Here is an 18,396-nt window from a genome sequence, read left to right as displayed (position 1 = left end):
AGTTTCTCTTCTCTGAGGAGTCTCCAAGAGGTCATAAGAAGTTCAGCATCTCAGCGGATCAAGGTATGAGTCCTGCTCTTAATGATGTGTTGATGATGGTGTTGGCAAACAACAGTCTGCAGAGCAGGGTGTTGCTAGAGTCCAGTATCTGCTTCCATTGCCACCACCTCAGTATTGAACATTTATTGGATGTACTCTTTAGAAATTTGCAGACGTATCCATGGGTCATCCAAATGCAGATGAACCCTTTTGTTGCTTACCTAAAGGGGGAGCACACAGGCGTTAGTGGGATACCATCTCCTTTCAGGCTTCCTGTTGTGCAGACTAATTGAATTGCTGGCTGTGACCTGCTTCTTACCAGACTGTAGCTGCCTGGCCTGTAGTGCTTCCCATAGCACTGTCAAGCTGAAATGCACAAGCTGAATTGAATATACTGCATTGTGTTTCTAAGTGTGATAACTGAGTTTCTGAAGAGAACTCACCTGTTACAATAACCAAGATGACAGATTTAACAGCTGGCATGCCTCTAAGTCCTTTCGTCAGCTGTAAACGTTTGGCTCCTTCTGTCAAGTTATCCTCCAGCTTCCACTGAAAAGGTCATTGTAGTCTTGAAGCTATTTTTCTTTTTATTTATTTTAAAAATAATTTATTTTCTTTCAGATTTAGACTGTACATGCTTGTGCTCTTGTATAATGGCTGAAAAATTCTTTGTCACTTTGATAAGACAAACAGCAGCTTTCAAGGTCTGAGTTTGGCAAATGGGAGGACTAGGCTACACACTGGCTTGTGCTACAACAAAAGATGCATTTGTTCCATCCAGTCTTTAATTTATACACACCAAAAAAAAAAAAAAAAAGGAAAAAAAAACCCCAAAAAACCCCAAAACACTTGGCTTCAAGCCTTAGCAATTTTATTCAGTTTTTCGTTCTTTTCTTTCTGGATGCAAAGTCTTCTATTTACATTTATTCTATATATTCAGTTGTTGGCCAGTGTCTGGAGCTGCTCTTGAACTGGGAGTAGATGAATGCCGTAGTTATTCTAGAGTTATGCCTCTCCTCCTTTCCTCTCGTAAAATGAGGTTAGAGATAGGATGGCACTTGCTCTTTGCCAAAATAAAAATATAATCCAGGAAAGCAAACCTGGCTGAATTAATTCTGTAATGGCTTACTATCCACAGCATGCCATATGCCTTTGCCTGACATAATCCTGCAGCCTCTGCATGAATAGTGCTCTTAAGGCTCAGTCTCACTCTCTCATGAATGAATTTCTGTGTGCTTTTAGACATGTGAGAGCCTTAAGTCTTGGGCCTGTCAGTGTAAAAACTGACAGGGTATGGGGTGGGGGTTTTTTTGTTGTTGTTTTTTTTTTTTTTTTGGTTGTTGTTGTTTTTTTTAAAATTTTCTGCTTCAACATATTGTTTATCCTTCCCACAATAAAGATTTTCCACTTAAAGTTCAAGTAGTATCATCTCTAACTGACTTGAAGACCTAAAATTGCAGGAACAACCAGTAGCAGAGGAAAAGCCTCATGTAAGAGGGAGCAGAAAGTCTGTGGTCACATCACATTTTTGCTGTTCTCACTCCACTGTCTAGCAATCACCCTGATCTATACATTCATAGAGGATATAGGATTTACCTGATTTAAAGCAAAATCTGTAAGACATGGTGTTTTCAAGCAAGCATCTGAAGTAGATGTTTAGAACTGTGCAATTGTTTTCCCTCAGGGCAAAAGCTGTTCATATAATTAACTTGGCTAAGATGGACTATTGCATGTGCCTTTCTCTTTGGAGTAACAGGTCAGAGAATGTTTATTCCTTTCCTATACTCACTGTAGGCTCGCCTACATCCTGGCCCTGGTCCCAGCTATTACTCATTTCCCTAGAGAGAAGGGGTATGTTATGCCTGAAAGATGATAGCCTGAATAAAGTTGGATCCCCTTGCTGGGGATCCTTGCACTGAATCTTGCAGCTGACTGTCCTTTATTAACCCAGCATTTGTCTTGAGAAGTCCTGGTGAGGTCATTAGTCTGGAGGGTCATTAAACACAGACTTTGAGCAGAATTGCTTTTCAGGCCAGGAAGGAGACTTAATTGTACACTGAAGAATTGAGCAGTGCAGGAAGAGGTTTGTATTAACCCTTACAGTATTATTTGTTACAGTACTGTAAGACTGAAATTTTTGATGCTGCCTGCATTGATTTTTTTTTCCCATCCAGCCTGACTGATGGCAATTCAAGAGGAAAATGTGAATTCTGGCCTTTGCTAAACAGCCACATTACATACACACACTGCCTCTGTGTGCACAGACATACTCACCTGTTCAGATGATTAAAGGAGGATGAGGGTTCTTCCATGTCCATTGGTGTAGCAAGTACAGGACATCTTTACATAATTTGCCTGATACCATCACTCAAGGCTGTCCCTTTGACTTCTCTGACATGTAATGGGAAGGTTCAAAGCAGAAAGAAGGACAGTACAGACAACTTGTTTTCTCTGCACAAGCTGAGAGCAGTACAGAGGGAATTTTATTGTCTAAGTGTCAAAGGAAGCCGGAAGAAGTATCAACATGAGGGCTATGGGAAGTGCAGTAAAAACTAAATCTAAATAAAAATTCTGTGTTGGCTACGTAAGAACACAGAACTACACTGATTAATTACAAAAAGACACACATGATACTGTTCTTAAAGAAAGAAACTTTCCATTTCTTAGTTCTGAGCTGTACCAGTGATAAAGATGTAAATGGTTTTGGAGCACCCTATCAGTGCTGGAGTAGAATACTGATGTGCATGGAAGGGGACCGCTCTGGTCCCACTAGCACCTTCTCAACCCTGACCTGGAGGGAAACTCTGCTCTGCAGAGATTATGGGGGATTCAGTAGCCTTCTGGGCCTACACTGAGTTGCCCTTGAGCAGAAAGGGCCGGGGCACCACTGAAGGAGAGTGGCTGTGATACAAGTAAACGCCTGCTCAGAAGACACACAAAAATATTAAATTCCCTAAGGAGTTCAGCTTGGCTGTAGAGGGGCCATCTCCACCTTGCTCTGGGAGAGCAAACATCAAGCCAGAATAGCACTTGCTTTGTTAAGTGAAATTATAAATCCATAATGCAGGTCTAAATGTTGTCAGGACAACAGTGCAAGGCCACTGGAATGTGTGGTGTTATTTCAGCCAGACTTGCACACACAGTACACCTGGGACACCCCCTGCCTATACCTACTGTTTGATCATCAGGACCACTTGAAATACTTCACTCAGAAGATGCAGGTAGTAAGCAGCCACCTGAAGTGATAAGCCAGAGCCACTGGAGCAAGGTCAGGCCAGTCTAATCCACACTCTTGCCCTTTGGCAAACGAGCTTTCTTCTGTTCGTTAGAGCAAACTCTGAAATTCTAAGGACAGTCAGTCATGTTCCAGTCTATAAACACCACATATGAGCCTACCTTAGGGGGCAGGCACCCGATTAAGGCTTTCACCTGAAATACTTAAAATACATCCTGTTGATCAGATTTGAAAACAGCAACACAGCTACTATGTGAACAGAAACTATGTTTCAACTACAGTTCTGGAGTAATTTATTCTGATAGATCCAAGGGTACTATGTACTGACCCATACCCTGGCTCACAGGTAAAACAGTAACTGAAAAAAAAAGCACTCTACTCCCACCTAAAACACTTGCTAACACACCTCAAGTTCTTAAAGACTCTTTAGTTTCTACCAGTTAAAAAAAAAAAAAGGCTAGTGTGTCACAGACTGATGGACACCCAGCCCTGCTTTTTAATATACAGAGTTTGAATCAGAGTGATGCTGTAACAGAAAGTTTTGCTCCCTAATGAATCTCCCCATTAAAAAAATTGCAGTTGGCTAGGTATCAAGGGACTTGTCTACATGAAAGTATAAAGAGGGGCTCTTCTTTCAAGGTTTGCATTACATTTAGAATAGTTCAATAGTTCAATAGTTCAATAGGTCAGCATTTGTTGAAGTCTTTCAAAGCTCACCTCAGCTTTACATACAATGCAGGCAGTGTCCATCCATTCCTAGTGTACAAACATGGTTCCTTTCCACAGACTTCACAGGACTTGTACTCCAGAACAGACATCAGGTGAGACCTACTGAACAGTGAAATTTACATCACAGAACTACATGAGCAACCCTATTCATATTTAACATTAAAAAATTAGTAGGACTCCTTGAGATCCATCTTGTTCTGCAGACACTAAAAGAGTATGAGTTACATTGTCATTCCTTCTCTGTAGCTCTTAAGCCTGCAGAAGTGAAAAAGACTCTCATCACCAGCCTTTTTTCCTAATAAAGGCAGACAGACCAGAAACCAAACCAAGTAGATGGGGGTGGAAAGAAGCCGAAGTGCTAAAGTTTGTCTTGCACTGTACCCTCAGGTTTCTTACAGCATAAAGCTAGATTGCATTAATCCTCTCTGTCATGCAAGGATGTTTGTCTTGTTTGTTAGGAAGGAAGCAAAGCTTTGTATTGAAGTGATCCATCCTGTTACAAAGATGGGGGGAGCAAGAAGGGTCCTTTTCCAGTTTCTTGTACCATCTGCTAAACTGGCGATACCGAAACAGTAAGGAGCAGGAATTCTACAACACAGAGAAACACAGCACAGGGCTTGAAATACTAACTCTAACAGAGGGCATTTGTCTGCTCATGTGTCCATCTTGAGAAGTTTATCAACATTAGATACAAGCAAAGAATTAAACACTTCCTAATGTATATAATTGTGCAACTAAATCTTGAAAGAGGATGTTCTTGTCTAGCTGCAGCTGAGGATTAAGAGACCTTGAACTCTACCTGTCATTCATATCTTAAACATCCATTTCCTTTGGTTTTCTAAGCTATTGGCCTCAGTTATATCCTGCAGGAAAGCACTTAATTACAAAGTCAAACAAAGCATTTTGTTTTAAGCCATTCTGCCTTGGTCATCTAACACTGCTGAACACTCCTGTTACCCTGCTCTCAAGAAAGCATCATTAACTTGCAGCTGACCCCTCACTTGTCCCATCTGTTTTAAAGTCTTCCTCCCACCCCCACATTTCCCCTTTCCATCTAAAAAAGCTCAAGTCTGTCCAGTTATTCAATGTTCTTTGTATTAAACTACTAATTATTCTCAAGAGGTCTCCAGTTACTCTGAATTAACTAACCAATCGACTAAACAAAGTCATGGTGAAGATGCATTCTAGGCATCTTTTACAATTTTTTTAAAATTCTGGATTTCATCCACTTTAATAATACCTGACAGTCAGTCTCCTCTTGCTGACTGCTGCTTGTATTTATCATATGATTCACAGTGGCACCTGAACTTTCAGTCTGCTGCATAGCAAACATTATGCAAAGGCAGTTTGTGGCTTCCAAGTGGCCCATATTATTTACAGGTAACTGTGGTGCCTTTACAGCTAACATCATCATTAGCATCCACACACTAAATATGTTAATTTACAGCCACACAAAAATGACCAAAGGACATATTCAATGGGTGCTTGGCTCACTGCTGCTGTTAACTTAAATTGTTGCATGTAGCTGGAATATAAGGTAGTGGACAGGTGGAAACTGGCATCCTCTTCTGGATTCTCTTAGCTCAGCAGCAAGTTCTGCCACCTCCTTTCAGATTCTCCTCCTGGCTGTACAGCACAGCAGAAAAGTACAGACTACAGAGGAAGATTGGAAGGACCGACTGCAGTGGTATGGATTCTCCTTGCAAGTTACATCACAGTTAAGGATGTACAATTAGGAACCTGTAAGGCGTGAGTTAAATCACTTGTGGGTGGTGCTTCGAGGATTAACTGCTTTAACTGGGCAGAAGAGCTGATTTGTTTGGGGTTAAGTACCCATTCACTGCCACCAAAATAGCTCTGCTTATTAGGAGGATGTGCCACAGGAATACTGCAACAAAAAAACTAGTAGAGCTAAGCTCCACCATGTTTCTAACAAAGAAAGAAGGAAAGGATAGGCCCAGTTCTAACAAAATTAAATATGTAGTATTTCAGAAAGTTTAGCTCATTCTCAGTGCTGTGATAAAACAAGACTGTTTCTCTCCAGGATACTCCCACTCCCAAGCTCAGTTTTTGCATCCCCTAGATCCACACATCCAAATCACTTTAAGACCATACTGTTCTGGATTCTAGAAATCCTACTGTTCCCATGCCTTAGCCCTCAAATAGAGAGGTCTGACAACACTCCAGATTTCTGACAAGCATTACACTACTTAATCAGTAGTACAACACTCGCTCAAAAGGAGCATAGGAAGTCAAGGCCAGAAATGGCAGAAAGGCCCAGCCTAGCCCTTTGGGGAAGGTTAGTGTAAGTGCTGTTACATACTGCAGCTGTCCAAAGAGGCAGATCTGGCACTGGGGTGAGGAACTGCTTTCAGGAGGCTCCAGGGTGAGCTGTCAGGAAAGCAGCTGCAATTTCCTTGAGCAGAGCTTCTCACAAACAGGTGTATGTAACCCTGGCACTAATACTACAGAGAGGAAGGAGCAAGAGGCTTGTGGAAAGGAGAAAATACTTGTAAAACCTGTTCACATGATTACATCCTTCTTTAACTATTTACTCTTAAAACTTGTACCTCAGTGGCTGAAGTGCCTGCCACAAGCTTTCTGAGAAGCAGCCACTAGAAGTTAATAGAGAGAAGGCTGATGAAGAGATGATGCGAAGTTCAGGTTTTCCACCAGCCCCCATCTGCCACATCTCCATTGCTGGAACAATTGAGGTTCTCTATGCCTGTTTTCCTGTAGCAGTGGTATAGGCATATCCTGATCTACTCAACCACCAAAGGACCTACAGCAACATTTCACCACCATTCCACTGTCTACCCCCTCAGAGACAATGCAATGCATTGAAATAGGCAGGACTAAACATACAAGATGTGTTTTTTCTGGATGAGAAGACTTTGTATGGTCAATAAATCAGGCTGAGCAAATTCAGACCTATCTCTCACAAGAGCAATGATAAACAAAGTGTTTATAATGACAAAACCAGGAGTTTTTGTACAAGATTCAGGGTCATCCCATTCCAGCATCACTTCTTCCTCAGCCCTGCAGACCTTGCAGGGCTTGAAGACTTCTGTACAGACAGGGAAGAAGTACTGTTGACAAGATGTTTCATCTACTCGCTGTCAAGGCAAAGATAGCAAGTCCACTGACACCACTCACTTCATATTCTTTCTGAAGCAAACTCCCACTAATGCACAGAAATTTTTTTCTTGTTTTTTTTTTTCTCTTTTTTTTTTAAAAAATACTTAAGTGAATTAAGATGGTCACCTCTCCCAGAAACAGGCAGGCGAATCCTCTGGGACCCATGGGATCCAGCTCTGGGACTGGCCCACTAGTAAGTACCTGGGAAAATCAGCACTCTCTTTTGCTCCCACTCCCCTGTCCCATTTGTCAGAATCACTGCAGGTGGATCCAGGTCCCAACTGTGGCCAGCAAGAAGTCCGTGGAGCCAGGCACACAAGGCACAGCTTTCTTCACACCCGGATCTGGTACCCATTGAGGTCTGGCATGGCTTTGGGATCGGCAGGCTTCTTCTCACCAGATGGCCTGTGAGCAAAGAGGGTAATAACTCTTCAGAAACTATTTTCAGTCAGGTGATGCTGCACATAGAGATAGCAGCATAGGAAAAAGTACACAGAGCTTCAGACTGATCCTGCACTACTGAGGACATGACTATTCTGCAGCCTCCAGTAATTCTCCCAATGATCTCAACAGAACAGAATGCAAGTTAGGAAGCAGGAGGTCCACTCTAGAACCCCAGGTTATTATCAGGAAAACAATCTTGCTGACAGCAGAATATTTTTTGGAATCTCTTTGAGGCACAGGTCTGTGAGACACCGGAGCTCAGACCCACGCATAAGGTTTAAAGTCAGCTACCAACATCATTGCCTGTCTGAGCTGCCTTCCTCCTCCCTGCCAAAACAAGTAAGCAAAAAGCCCCAGCTGTCCCTTCAACTCCCTAAGCAATGATAAACTCACAATGGTACTGACTACAGAAGAATGCTACTGCAGGTCAGAGAAATACCCACTGTTCTAAAGGAGTGCAGTAGGACACCAGAAGGATTCAAAACCAAACAGCAAGCTGGAGTCTGAGCAAAACAGATGTTCTAGATAGGTCTCCTGCCCAGCAGCCACACTCACCGTCGGTCCCCACGGCTGTTTCGCCGATGTGGGCTGGCCTGACCTCTTTGTGGGGAGGAGACATCTTTCTTTCTGTCCTTGGTGGGAGATGGTGGTCCAGTTCCTTTCCCAATCTGCCAGAAAAATAAAATTAAGAGCTACATGAGGAGAAAATCAATATGAGTAATAACAAAACCCACAAAAACCAACAATAATTTATTATATGGGAAAAAAAGACAAAAAGACAAGGCAAGTGCATCAAAAATGCAAAAGCCAGAAAAAAAAAGTTACAGTGACAGCTATGGCTCCAAGGACTGTATACAGTCCAACCTAATCACAACTGCAGCACTGCATGAGCATCCATTAGGGGACCAGCTTGTATACAGTGGGTGGTAGTCAGTAAGAAAGAGGCCCCAGCCTCCAATTCACTTTCTACTCCACACATCTAGGACAGTTTCCTGTCACTTCATTCCCCCAGTACACCAGCAGCCAGGCAAGACAGTGGATGTGGCAGTGATTTACTCCATCCTTGCTGCTTACCTTCAGCCTCATATCACGGGCATGTCTCTCAAGCTCTTTGCGAAAGTCTTCCCGGCTCAGCTTGTCTAGATCCAGGATGGAGCGCTTCCACTCAATCTGCTCCACACTGTGTGGGTCATGGGACACACAGTGGCCCAGCTTCACCTTTTTCAGAGTGTGCCAGCAGCGGCGATAGGCCTCCTCGAAGTCAAAGATGAGTTCGCTCAGTGTGCGGAAGACAGGTGCTTTGTACATAAGTTCCTCACGTCGGCTGATGCCCAGTGCCCCATAGCGGCCGCCAAAGTTCACCCCCAGCACGATGTGTCGGAAGTAGTTCCCTGAGAAGTGGGTTTTGAAGCTGATGGGGAAACGGTCCAGTGTGGTCATGTTGTTGGTGAGGTAACTGACAGCAGTCACTATTCAGGAAATAACTGATGATAACAGTTTCCTGACGAGACACATCCTACCTGCTCCAGACCCTCCCAGCCTGCTTAGCAGACTCCCCATTGATTCAGGCATCACATAGACAGGATTTATTCTCCAGGTCAAGAGCCCAGCTCATTGCAGGCTGCCCTACTTTCATCTGGGTTATGGGGAAAACAGACTTGGCCTCTTCAAGGAGACAGTCAACAAAGAGAAGTTAATTTTGATGCAGGTCTGTGATGCAGAAGTTGCAATGCTAGCACCTTAAGTGTACTGTATTCCATAGCTCCCAAACTGTTAACACTGCAGCACTATTCCTCAGTTTGTTTTAACGTCTTCCACTAGCTACTGTTTCATACACCTTCAGGATAAAAACTCACCAACCTCCACTTTTGAACAATTCATTGACCATCTCTGCCCCTCCAGGTGCATGAAGAAACTATAGCCCAAGTACCACAAACTAAACCTGGAAGATAGCTAGGAAAGATGTGTACCTAAAGATAACACATATCTAGAACTAATAAAGGTATTGCCTAAGCTAGTAAGTAACATATACCATAATTAGAAGTTGGGGAGGATCCGTAAGTTATTTTAATGCAGAACACATGCAGGCAGTAAGGGAACACTGCTATCCACAAAGGATTTCCTGACCTAACTCTAGCTAGTGTTTTGGCTCCTCTTTAGATGTTCTTTTATCTTTTACTATCTTGTATGGCTGACTAGAGCAGCACCACCCTTCTTGGTGAAGGAGGAGCAACTCCAAAGGACCAGTTCTGGTACTTTAGAGAATTGCTTGGATTTGGATTTCATTGGTGGGGTTTTGTGGGAGAACTGGGAGGAAAAAAGAGAAATATGGGGCTTGGTCACAATATTATCACCACCCTCAAAGCGTCACAAGCAAGAGAGCAGAGGCAAAAACACAAGGATGGGCAGACATGCAGAACTCCAAGAGGAAAGGATACATTCCCAGGATCACAGCTTCCAGGCATTTAATTGGCAGGGCCTCTTTGGTCATTTCTTTGGCCAGGTCCATCAGCCTGCAGAGTGGGACAAGGGAAAGATGAGGACAGTTAGAGGGCTTGTGCTATGCAATGTGGCCAGTTCAGCCCTTTTGCACTGTATTTGTAAGGTAGGTTTCCAGGAGAGAGGGTGGCCCACAGAGCACAGGGAACAGAACAAAGTATCTTCTTTAAGAAGATACAAAATCCAAACCAGGTTTCTGCCATATGCTGTTGTTGCTTCCAAGGAATTCACTTCAGTGGGTTGCAGCAAAACTGCTTACTGGCCAACCTGGATTCTCAGGGAGACCATAGCATCAGTGTGTCCATAAGTAAAACACTTAAAGGACCAAGAGCCAGCAGTGCTTGCCAAACTAGGCTCAAGGACAATAAAGCTGCCTTCTCTGCCGTTAATCCTAGTCTCTGTTCAGTCAGTACCACAGAGGAGACATTGGACTGATTACAAAACAAGGCACTTAGACTCACGGAGATCTATGGACTAGACCAATAGTAAGAAGCCAGTCTAGGAAGATTCTCCATAAGCTCTTCAAGAGAGTCAATAAACATCAGGTGCTCACTGCCAGGAACTTCTGGGGCACAGCAGTTCCCAAAATCTGCAGTGAGGAGAATACCCTTTCTTGTGCAAAGTATGAGTCACCAAAAGCTTACTGAGCTTAGATTCTGCAGAGGCACTCACAGGAGCTATGAAGTCAGACCTGTAAAGATACTTGGCTTTCACAAAGCTTTTGTAGAGCAGGACCTAATTTCAGAGTTCATATAGTTACATCCCAATTAGAAACAGGCAGAATATGCACATTTTTGCAATACATTATCTCTGGTTTACTGGATTCATGACAAAAAAACCTCACTACTCTCTTTCTTGAGAAAGACCAGATACAGCTCTGCCCAGCTATGCCCCAGGCAACAAACAATAAAGTTACCCAAAGCAGGATGCAGCTGCAGTACCAAAAGCCCTGAGTGCCACTAGATCTTGGGCAGGGGATGGAGAAAAAGCAGTGTGTATAGCAGGGCTCCATCAACAAAGAAAGGATTCAATACTGTAGAGGCTGCCAGCACTTACCCAGTCAGAGGTCTGCTCTTCTTAATCTCAAAGAATTGTGTCCCAGTGTGATTGTACCTAGAAGCAAGAAGTTAAGGGCTTGGCAGCTTGGAAAGTAGAGTTAGGACTTTCATGTTATTTACTATTCTCACAGCAAAGTCATGATCCCACAATTGCAGCAGCAACACAAGAAAATCCCTACCTCCCTTTCCTGTATTTCTCCCTTTTATAATTCCTCCTTCCACTGTATTTCCTTGTCAATTCTTTTCTTCCTCATCCCCACACACAGGTTTCCACTCCAGTTCCCAAAGGTTCATCCTGACAGCACATGCTCTGCTCAGTTTTCCAGTTACCAGGGCAGAGTAGTCTGATAAATCTCTTCCTGCTCCAATCTGCACATAATACAGGGAGCAATAGAACATTCATGGTACCTTATTCTAAGATTGACTGGGATCCAATCCAGAGCACAAACACCCTGGATGGGTGAAAGATGCCAAAAGGTCAGCCTTCTTACCTTGAATTAGAGCTGAAGCCAGAGCTAGATCTGTATCTCATCAGTGTTTGCATGGCATATACCTGCTCTCCAGCACAACAGGAATGGAGAAATCTCATTCCCAGAACACAGCCACCCAGGCAGCTCTGCATATAAAGGGGCAGCATACCACAGGTGCACAAAGGCGGGGTGGCTGAGTGTTGTTTAGACAGAGAAGAGTGATTGAGTAGGATGACCTGAGAAAGTTTGCCCATCACCACAACTCACGACAACAGTGAGGTGATACAGTCTGTAGCCTGTCAGGATCTCAGATATGTGTGTTTTTAATGAAATACTACGGTAAAGCCACTGACAAGAGTGGGTTGTGGGGAAAGGCTTTTGACAACATGCCCATTTATTACATGCAATGAACAGAACCAGAAGGTAACTTGGGCAAAAAAAAAAGAAAAGAAACAGAGCAGCAAAACAAAACATTATCCCAAGTCCAGCTTCCTGTTTTCAGCGAAAAAGTTTCAGTTCTCCTCTAGCTACAATAGAAGGAGCTTTTCTGTTTGTCCCAGGTAAAGAAAGTCCTCTTGCTCTTTCTTCCTGGGTTATCACACCAGTGAGTAAGGTAACAGCAAAGGATACTGAAGCTCCCTGATGTAGCGCTGTACAGCTTCCAGGCGCTCAGGGATGGGGGTGGATGGCTGGAACACAGGCACACTTGGTATGGGAATCTGCAATGAGGAACAGAACGTAAATCACTACTTCCAAAACTCTCCAGCTTCTTGCTGATCTCAGTGGCACAAAGCTATAGGGAGCATGTTCCTCTGAAACCAGACCCTTTTTGCTGCCCTAAGTGACCACACCGGAAACATTCCTCTATTCCCACAATGGAAGTTGGGAAGGGATTCAGAATAAGGCATCACCACAGAGCTGCAAGAGAAACCATGTGAAAAGGTCCTGCATTTACGCAATGTTACGCTGGATGAAATAGACAGAATTAACAGACAAGGCAAGATATGAGAAAGGAAAGCTATCGTCTGAGGGAGCGTGGCCTCATTTGAGTATTGAAACTGAAAGGCATGAGACAAAAATACAAAAAAGAGGCAAAAATGGACAATGAGTTTTCCAAAACCACCAGAGGGTGGAACAGTCCAACAAGTAAGGGTAGTAAGGTCCCTCACTGCTTCCTGGCATTTCAGAGGAGTTGGCACTGACTAGGACACAGGCTTGACAGCATGACTCCCTGCCCTGCAGTGTCTGGTGTTTTGAATTACATGGTCAGAGAATGACTTCTGGATGTTCACCTTTCAAACTGGTGTCCCATTCTGAGGCCTCAGCCTTATGGGTCCAGTCAGATTTCCCTCACCATTTTCACCATTTGCTCCACAGGGGTTAACTGTAGTCTTGTCAGCAGCTGAGAAAGTGTGTCTAAGGAAAGAGAAAGGACCTGTCCACAGGAGAAGACATAAGTTTGGGATGACTGACAGGCTTGGAGAAACAGCCCAATATTTTCCCTCTGAAGGATAGCTCGTGCCTTGCATGCACCTTGCTAATATCAGACTGCATATTTTCTCAGCTGTTTGGCTTTTAACATTTCAGTTCCCCCAGAGCTGGCCTATCCACAGCTATAAAGGAGTGAGCCAGAGCCAGTTCTTCCTTCGAGCCTTCCACTCTGCTGTGCACAACTGCCTCTGCTGGACATGGTTTCATAGCCAGTGGTACTGCTTAGTGCACCCTTCACATGTATTTCTGTGGCCACTCATTTCCATATGCCTCCTTCTTCTGTCCTGTGTCGGTACAAATGACTGGTGAACCAGGTCAGGCACCTGGAGCAGCTGAAAGCTGAGCCAGCAAGCATGGGTAGCTTTCAGCCAGATCAGTTCCCTGTCCTGGCTTGCCACAGGGTTGCATTCTGCTTGTGCTCCCCCACGGTACAAGGACCAGAGACTGTGTAACCTTGAGATGGGCTGGTGCTGCCTCTGGCATCAAGCAGAGGCTCGGGCTGCCTCACTCACAGGGGGCAGCACAGGCACGGTGGGAGCAGATGCGAAACAGGGTTTGTTCAGCTGCAGCAGGAGCAGGGAAGGCTCCAGAGAGTGGCACAGGAATGGAGCTATCTCTGGAAGTGCACAAGCTGAGTCAGTTTGGATGCTGTGAGCTGACACACTGAGTCATAGGAAATAATTTCCAGGCAGAAACAACGAAAGAGGTAACAATCAGGGCAAGCTGACTAGTTAACTTTGTTTAATTTCTTCAGCATGGAGACTTCCATGCTTTTGAATGAAGACAGACAGATTAAGTGCATGTTGACAGCACAGACTAATGATTCTGGGTAGTTCCTCCTCCCTTTACTAGTACAGACCCCCAAATCTCCTTTTCCTCATAGGACTATGCAACACTGAGGCAGCATAATGGCAATCAGTTCAGCAGGGGACTAGTTAATGTGGAAGAGCCTCCTGCACCTCAAGTAATTAAACTGATGAAAGTACACTGTGCTCTCTCTCAGATCTGGGCCTGCAGCCCAGACTGGGCTACAGTTTCTTTTTGCATCAGGTCTATAGCATTTTAATAGGGCAATAGAAGCAGAAGGAGAGGAATAAGATCTCCATCCCTCAATTCCACACTGACAGGATGAGAGATCCTAACAATTTTTTTCTTCTCCAGCATCATCCACTGCACATCTCAAAAGAGCTATAAATATTAGATAGTTTTCACAGTCCTTCAGAAAGTTGAGAGGAATTTATTTATAACAGAAAAGATGGGAAATCAGGTCTATTTTGATTTCCCTTTAGCTATTCTGAAAGCTGGAGAGGGAGCAAGGAAGAGAGCCCAGATTTCCCAAAGTATATAATCTCTGCCAGGCTTAGTAGACCAAATGAACACACCCTTGATCCCTCATCACTTGTGTGGAGTAGCTGCATCACCCCACTTCTAGATTCATGCACCCTGGCAGGCTGTCTGTATGCATGGGATTGAGACTCTGCTTTTAGAAAGAGGATCCTGAGAACAACCAAGATTTTCTATACTAAGTGGGCCATGCTGTATGTGAGGAAAGGCAGATGGGAGTGAGGCACAGGCAAAGCTCCACCCTTAGTGGTATCACAGAGGTGCTCTTCTGGCCAGCCTAGTTTAGAGCAACAGTTTCTCTTACAGCACTTATGTGTATCCAGGCACCTCCCTACTCTTCCTTCTGCAAATAAAACAGGAGCAATATCATACTTGGTTGAGAGCCTGACGAAGAAAATAGATTGTTTTCTCTGGTTCTCTCGGTCTGAATCCATTAGATGCAGCTCTTCCTGTCTTTGCCCTCCTAACCATCACCATTTAAAAGCCATAATTTCTTTATGAGCCAAGCACACATCACTTCGTACTTCCAGCATGGACCCATTTGGTGGTTCCAGCAGCCTGAAGCAAGGCAATACCACACCCTGTTGCTGGAAAGAACACAACCTACAGGAGAGTGACACTCTCAAGCCTACTCACTTGATGCCCACTCACCCCAAGTCTACTGGAAGGAACGAGAGACTAGAAGAGCTCTCTGAGGTCTCAAACCCCAGTGAGACACAGCCCCTGATGCTGATCTGTAAACGTGTCTAATCAAAGTCTCCTCCAGTCATCATTTTATAGTATTTTAGTTTATTGACAGCTTCTTTGAGTGTTATTTCCCCCAAAACACCCAATGCTGGCTATGATCCATGGACAAAATTTTGGAGTAGTCAAGTCACTGTCCCATTCCCAACACCTAAAAAGGACTATTCACCCTCCAGCACATGGAGACAACCCTGGCTTTTCAAAAGACTCAGCCTTGCAGAGTACACTCACTGCCCTGATTCTCATCTGTTGCACCAGCCTTTCAAAGAAACTTATAGCACAGAGACAAGTGGCAATAAGCAGCTCTGAAAGAAAATATACATCCCTATAGGGGAGAAGGAGCTAAGGAAACAGAGCTCATCCATCCTTGTGGTTTCCTGAATACCAGTATCCTCCCAGATATAAGCAGAATGAGCTTGGGAATGGGATCTCAGATGGCAGAGTGCTGAATTCCCAGGGGTGCTAGCAGATGCAAAAAAACCCCTCAGCAACCCAAAACCCAACAACCCCCAAAAACAAAACAGCCAAGTTTTGCCTCTTATTGCAAGAGCTCAGACCACTTGTGTCCCCTAACTGTAACCCTCTTGGATGAAGACTATAAAGTGAGAACACTGGAAATTCTTCACATAAGACCAAAACAAGGGACTGAACACTGTATTTTCCCCCCTCCCTGTCATTCTCTGGAGTATTTTTTGTCAGCTTGCTTCTTCCATTTCCCTCACCTTTTTTTGGCCAAATCAGTCCTTATGGTTAGGAAATTAGGTAGTGTGTGTTCTGAATGATCTGAAGCATGTTTTCAGCCTTTACCTAGGCCCAGGACAAAGTCAGAGGAAAGGAAGGAAATCTGAAAAGGAAGGAAAAGTCTAATGGGGTTAGAATAGGGACTGTAATCAGGACTCAGGATTTGTTCCAGTTGCTGCCACAGATGCCTATGACTTTATTGCACAAAGGATGTTGTATCACATGCTTCTCCAGAATTCCTCATGGAAAGCAGTATGAATTGTCTGTGTGCTAAATAATAGCATGTTCTTCCATACTTCAAATTACCTTTCCAAGGAGGTAAGTCCTTCCTAAAAAAGCCTGAGATGAAAAAACTTCATCTTTCTGCATCTGAATATCCCCTATTAGAGTGATGGGAATACTCTTATAGCCCGCCAGTGGAGTGACACACCAAATGTTAGCAGTGTCTTTTGTTCACAGTATGCCAATAAAAGGGAGAGGTTTTTCTCCAGCTGAGATGCAATACGGATGGCAACAATCACAAGAATTCACATTGAAATGCTTCAGTATGGTACAAGGCTCAGTGAAATGGTCAGTGGTTCCTCTTTTTGTAGAGTTCTCTGCAGCAAGGCCAGAAACGTGCTTGAAAATCACATCTGACCCTACACCAACAATAAGCTCTGCAAGCGTTTGCTAACTCCTCTTAAAATGCTTGGCATCAAAAATCTTCTTTGACAGACACAGTTCTGTTCCAGAATGCCTTTTGGTGTGGGAAACTGTACCTAAATCGAATGTCTTCAGGTTCCAAGGCTCACCTCCGCCTGCCTCAATCCACCACCTCAAATATTTGGACTCTTCTAACTCTCATCTTTGCAACATTTATCCAGTGTTTCTCTTCAGGCATTGCCCATTCCCCTCCTCCCCCTCCAGGCCGCTCACACATCAGCTACCTGAAGTCCGTTTTCCAGCAAGGCCGCAGAAGAGGGTGCTGCTGGCGCACCAGAGAGGGCAGAGCCCCGCAGACACCCTCTCGCACTCCGAGTTAGAGCGTGGCTTTGCTGCCGGCAAGAGCAGTCCCGGGGACCGCTTATCTGAGGGATCGCTCCCGAGCCGGAGTGACCGGCCTCCTAAGGGGACAAGCGGGCGCCTCCTCCCAGCGGGATGCCGCCGTTCCCCCCTTCCCTTCGTCCGCCCTGTGGGGGACGGTCCGGCCCGGGCGCTTCCGCTGGGACCCCGCGCCGCACCAGCCCCGGGGTGGGGAGGGGGCTCTCACCTTGGGCAGGTCGGCGGCGCCCCGGATCCTCTGCGCCACCCGGTCCCCCTCGGGGTGGATCCTGCCCACATGCCGCCACATCCGCTCCCAGGTGGGCTCATCTACGGGCAGCCCACCGCGGTTGACGAAGAAGGGGACGCCGCCGTCGCGAAGATCCTCCTCGCCCTCCTCCTCCTGCTGCTCCTCGTCCCGCGGTGCCGCCGCCTCTCCGGACGGGGGCTGCCTGGCCGCCGCGGCCCCGTCGCCCCCCGGCATCGGCATCGCCGCGCCCGCACTCAGCGCCTGCCGCCCGCCGCCGGGCCGCCGGGGGCCGCGCCCCGCATGGCCGGCGCTCCGGGCGCGGGGCGTCACCGCCCCCGCCTCGCCCCCGGAGATATCAGAGCGGAGCGCTCGCCGCGAGAAGGGGAGAAAAAGCCGGGCGGGGCGGTGCCGGGTGCCGCATCAGGCCGCCGCCGCGGCGGGGGAGGCGCCGGCGGCCCGAGCGCCCGCGGCAGTGACGGCGGGCACCGCGCGGGGCGGGCCTGCCGCCGGGGCGCCCCCGCCGCGCCGCCTCCCGGGCGCTCCGCGGGGCGGGCGGGCACGACCGCCTCCCGGGCGGGGGCTGCATGCGGGGGAACAAAGCCCCGCGCAGGGCGGGGCGGGGCGGGGCTGGGCCGCGCCGGGCGCCGCTCCCCTCCTCCCTGCTCCGCCCCGGGCCGGCTCTCGGCGTGCGCCCACCGCCTTGCTGGAGCCGGGCTGCCGCTGGCGGGGCGCGGCCGGGCGAGCGGCTGTATCGCTGCCCGGGGGCGATACGGCAGATAAGGGCGATAAGGGAGGCGGCTGCGGCCGGGCGATAAGGGGGCGGAGCGGAGCGGGAGCGGGCCCTGGGGGCTGAGGCGGGGCCACGAAGCGGCTGCTGGAGGGTCGCCGTGAGGGACAGGGGCGCTGAGCGCTGCCTGCCGGGGTCTGCGCTCGGGCTGAGGGGGCGTCAGGGACGGGCGGGGCCGTGCTGGGCGGCTGCCGGGCTCAGGGGCGGCCCCGCAGGCGATAAAGCGCTGCTGGGAGCCAGGGGCAGGTGTCCGTGTTGACATAGCTTTGAGGAACGGAAGAGCTGGGATGAGCTTTCCAGGTAGGAAGCAGTGGGGGGTGGAGAGCGTATTCGGATGCTCCTGTAGCACAAAGCAATAGTGAAGGACGGACTCTTGTGGAATCGCGCCGCTTATCTAGGGGTGT

At 46.6% G+C, this 18,396-nt stretch overlaps 1 protein-coding gene across 4 annotated transcripts; it reads right to left on the bottom strand.

Moving 5' to 3' along the window:
- Positions 1 to 100: 100 nt before the first annotated feature.
- VASH1 (vasohibin 1) lies at positions 101 to 17,615 on the bottom strand. Of its 4 annotated transcripts, XM_066188550.1 has the most exons (10): positions 17,185 to 17,615; positions 12,243 to 12,331; positions 11,141 to 11,197; positions 10,024 to 10,098; positions 8,660 to 9,041; positions 8,141 to 8,253; positions 7,343 to 7,546; positions 3,992 to 4,105; positions 483 to 588; positions 101 to 260 (listed from the first exon to the last, which is right to left on the bottom strand). In XM_066188550.1, the coding sequence occupies exons 1-7, from the start codon at positions 17,443 to 17,445 to the stop codon at positions 7,474 to 7,476; spliced, it is 1,050 nt and encodes a 349-aa protein (XP_066044647.1). In that variant the 5' UTR covers positions 17,446 to 17,615; the 3' UTR covers positions 101 to 260; positions 483 to 588; positions 3,992 to 4,105; positions 7,343 to 7,473. The 4 variants fall into 4 exon arrangements, with proteins under 4 accessions (XP_066044647.1, XP_066044648.1, XP_066044646.1 ...); XM_066188551.1 differs by lacking the exons at positions 101 to 260; positions 483 to 588 and adding an exon at positions 2,482 to 3,384; XM_066188549.1 differs by lacking the exons at positions 101 to 260; positions 483 to 588 and having other exon boundaries at positions 2,482 to 4,102.
- Positions 17,616 to 18,396: the final 781 nt, after the last annotated feature.

Source organism: Chamaea fasciata, unplaced genomic scaffold (assembly GCF_029207755.1).
Source record: "Chamaea fasciata isolate MVZ Bird 193981 ecotype frontalis unplaced genomic scaffold, bChaFas1.0.hap1 SCAF_7, whole genome shotgun sequence".
Taxonomy (NCBI): Eukaryota; Metazoa; Chordata; class Aves; order Passeriformes; family Sylviidae; genus Chamaea; species Chamaea fasciata.
The sequence above is the reverse complement of the archived record's forward strand: the minus strand, read 5'-3'. Positions and strand labels throughout refer to the sequence as shown.

Bases quoted from the DNA above. Each gene is read 5' to 3' on its own strand.
- VASH1 (XM_066188550.1), bottom strand. From the start codon at position 17,445: ATGCCGATGCCGGGGGGCGACGGGGCCGCGGCGGCCAGGCAGCCCCCG. The intron at 10,099-11,140 runs GTAAGTGCTGGC...CCCACTCTGCAG, and splicing joins AAGAGCAGACCTCTGACTGG to GCTGATGGACCTGGCCAAAG. The intron at 9,042-10,023 runs GTATCCTTTCCT...GACTGCTGTCAG, and splicing joins GAAGCTGTGATCCTGGGAAT to TTACCTCACCAACAACATGA.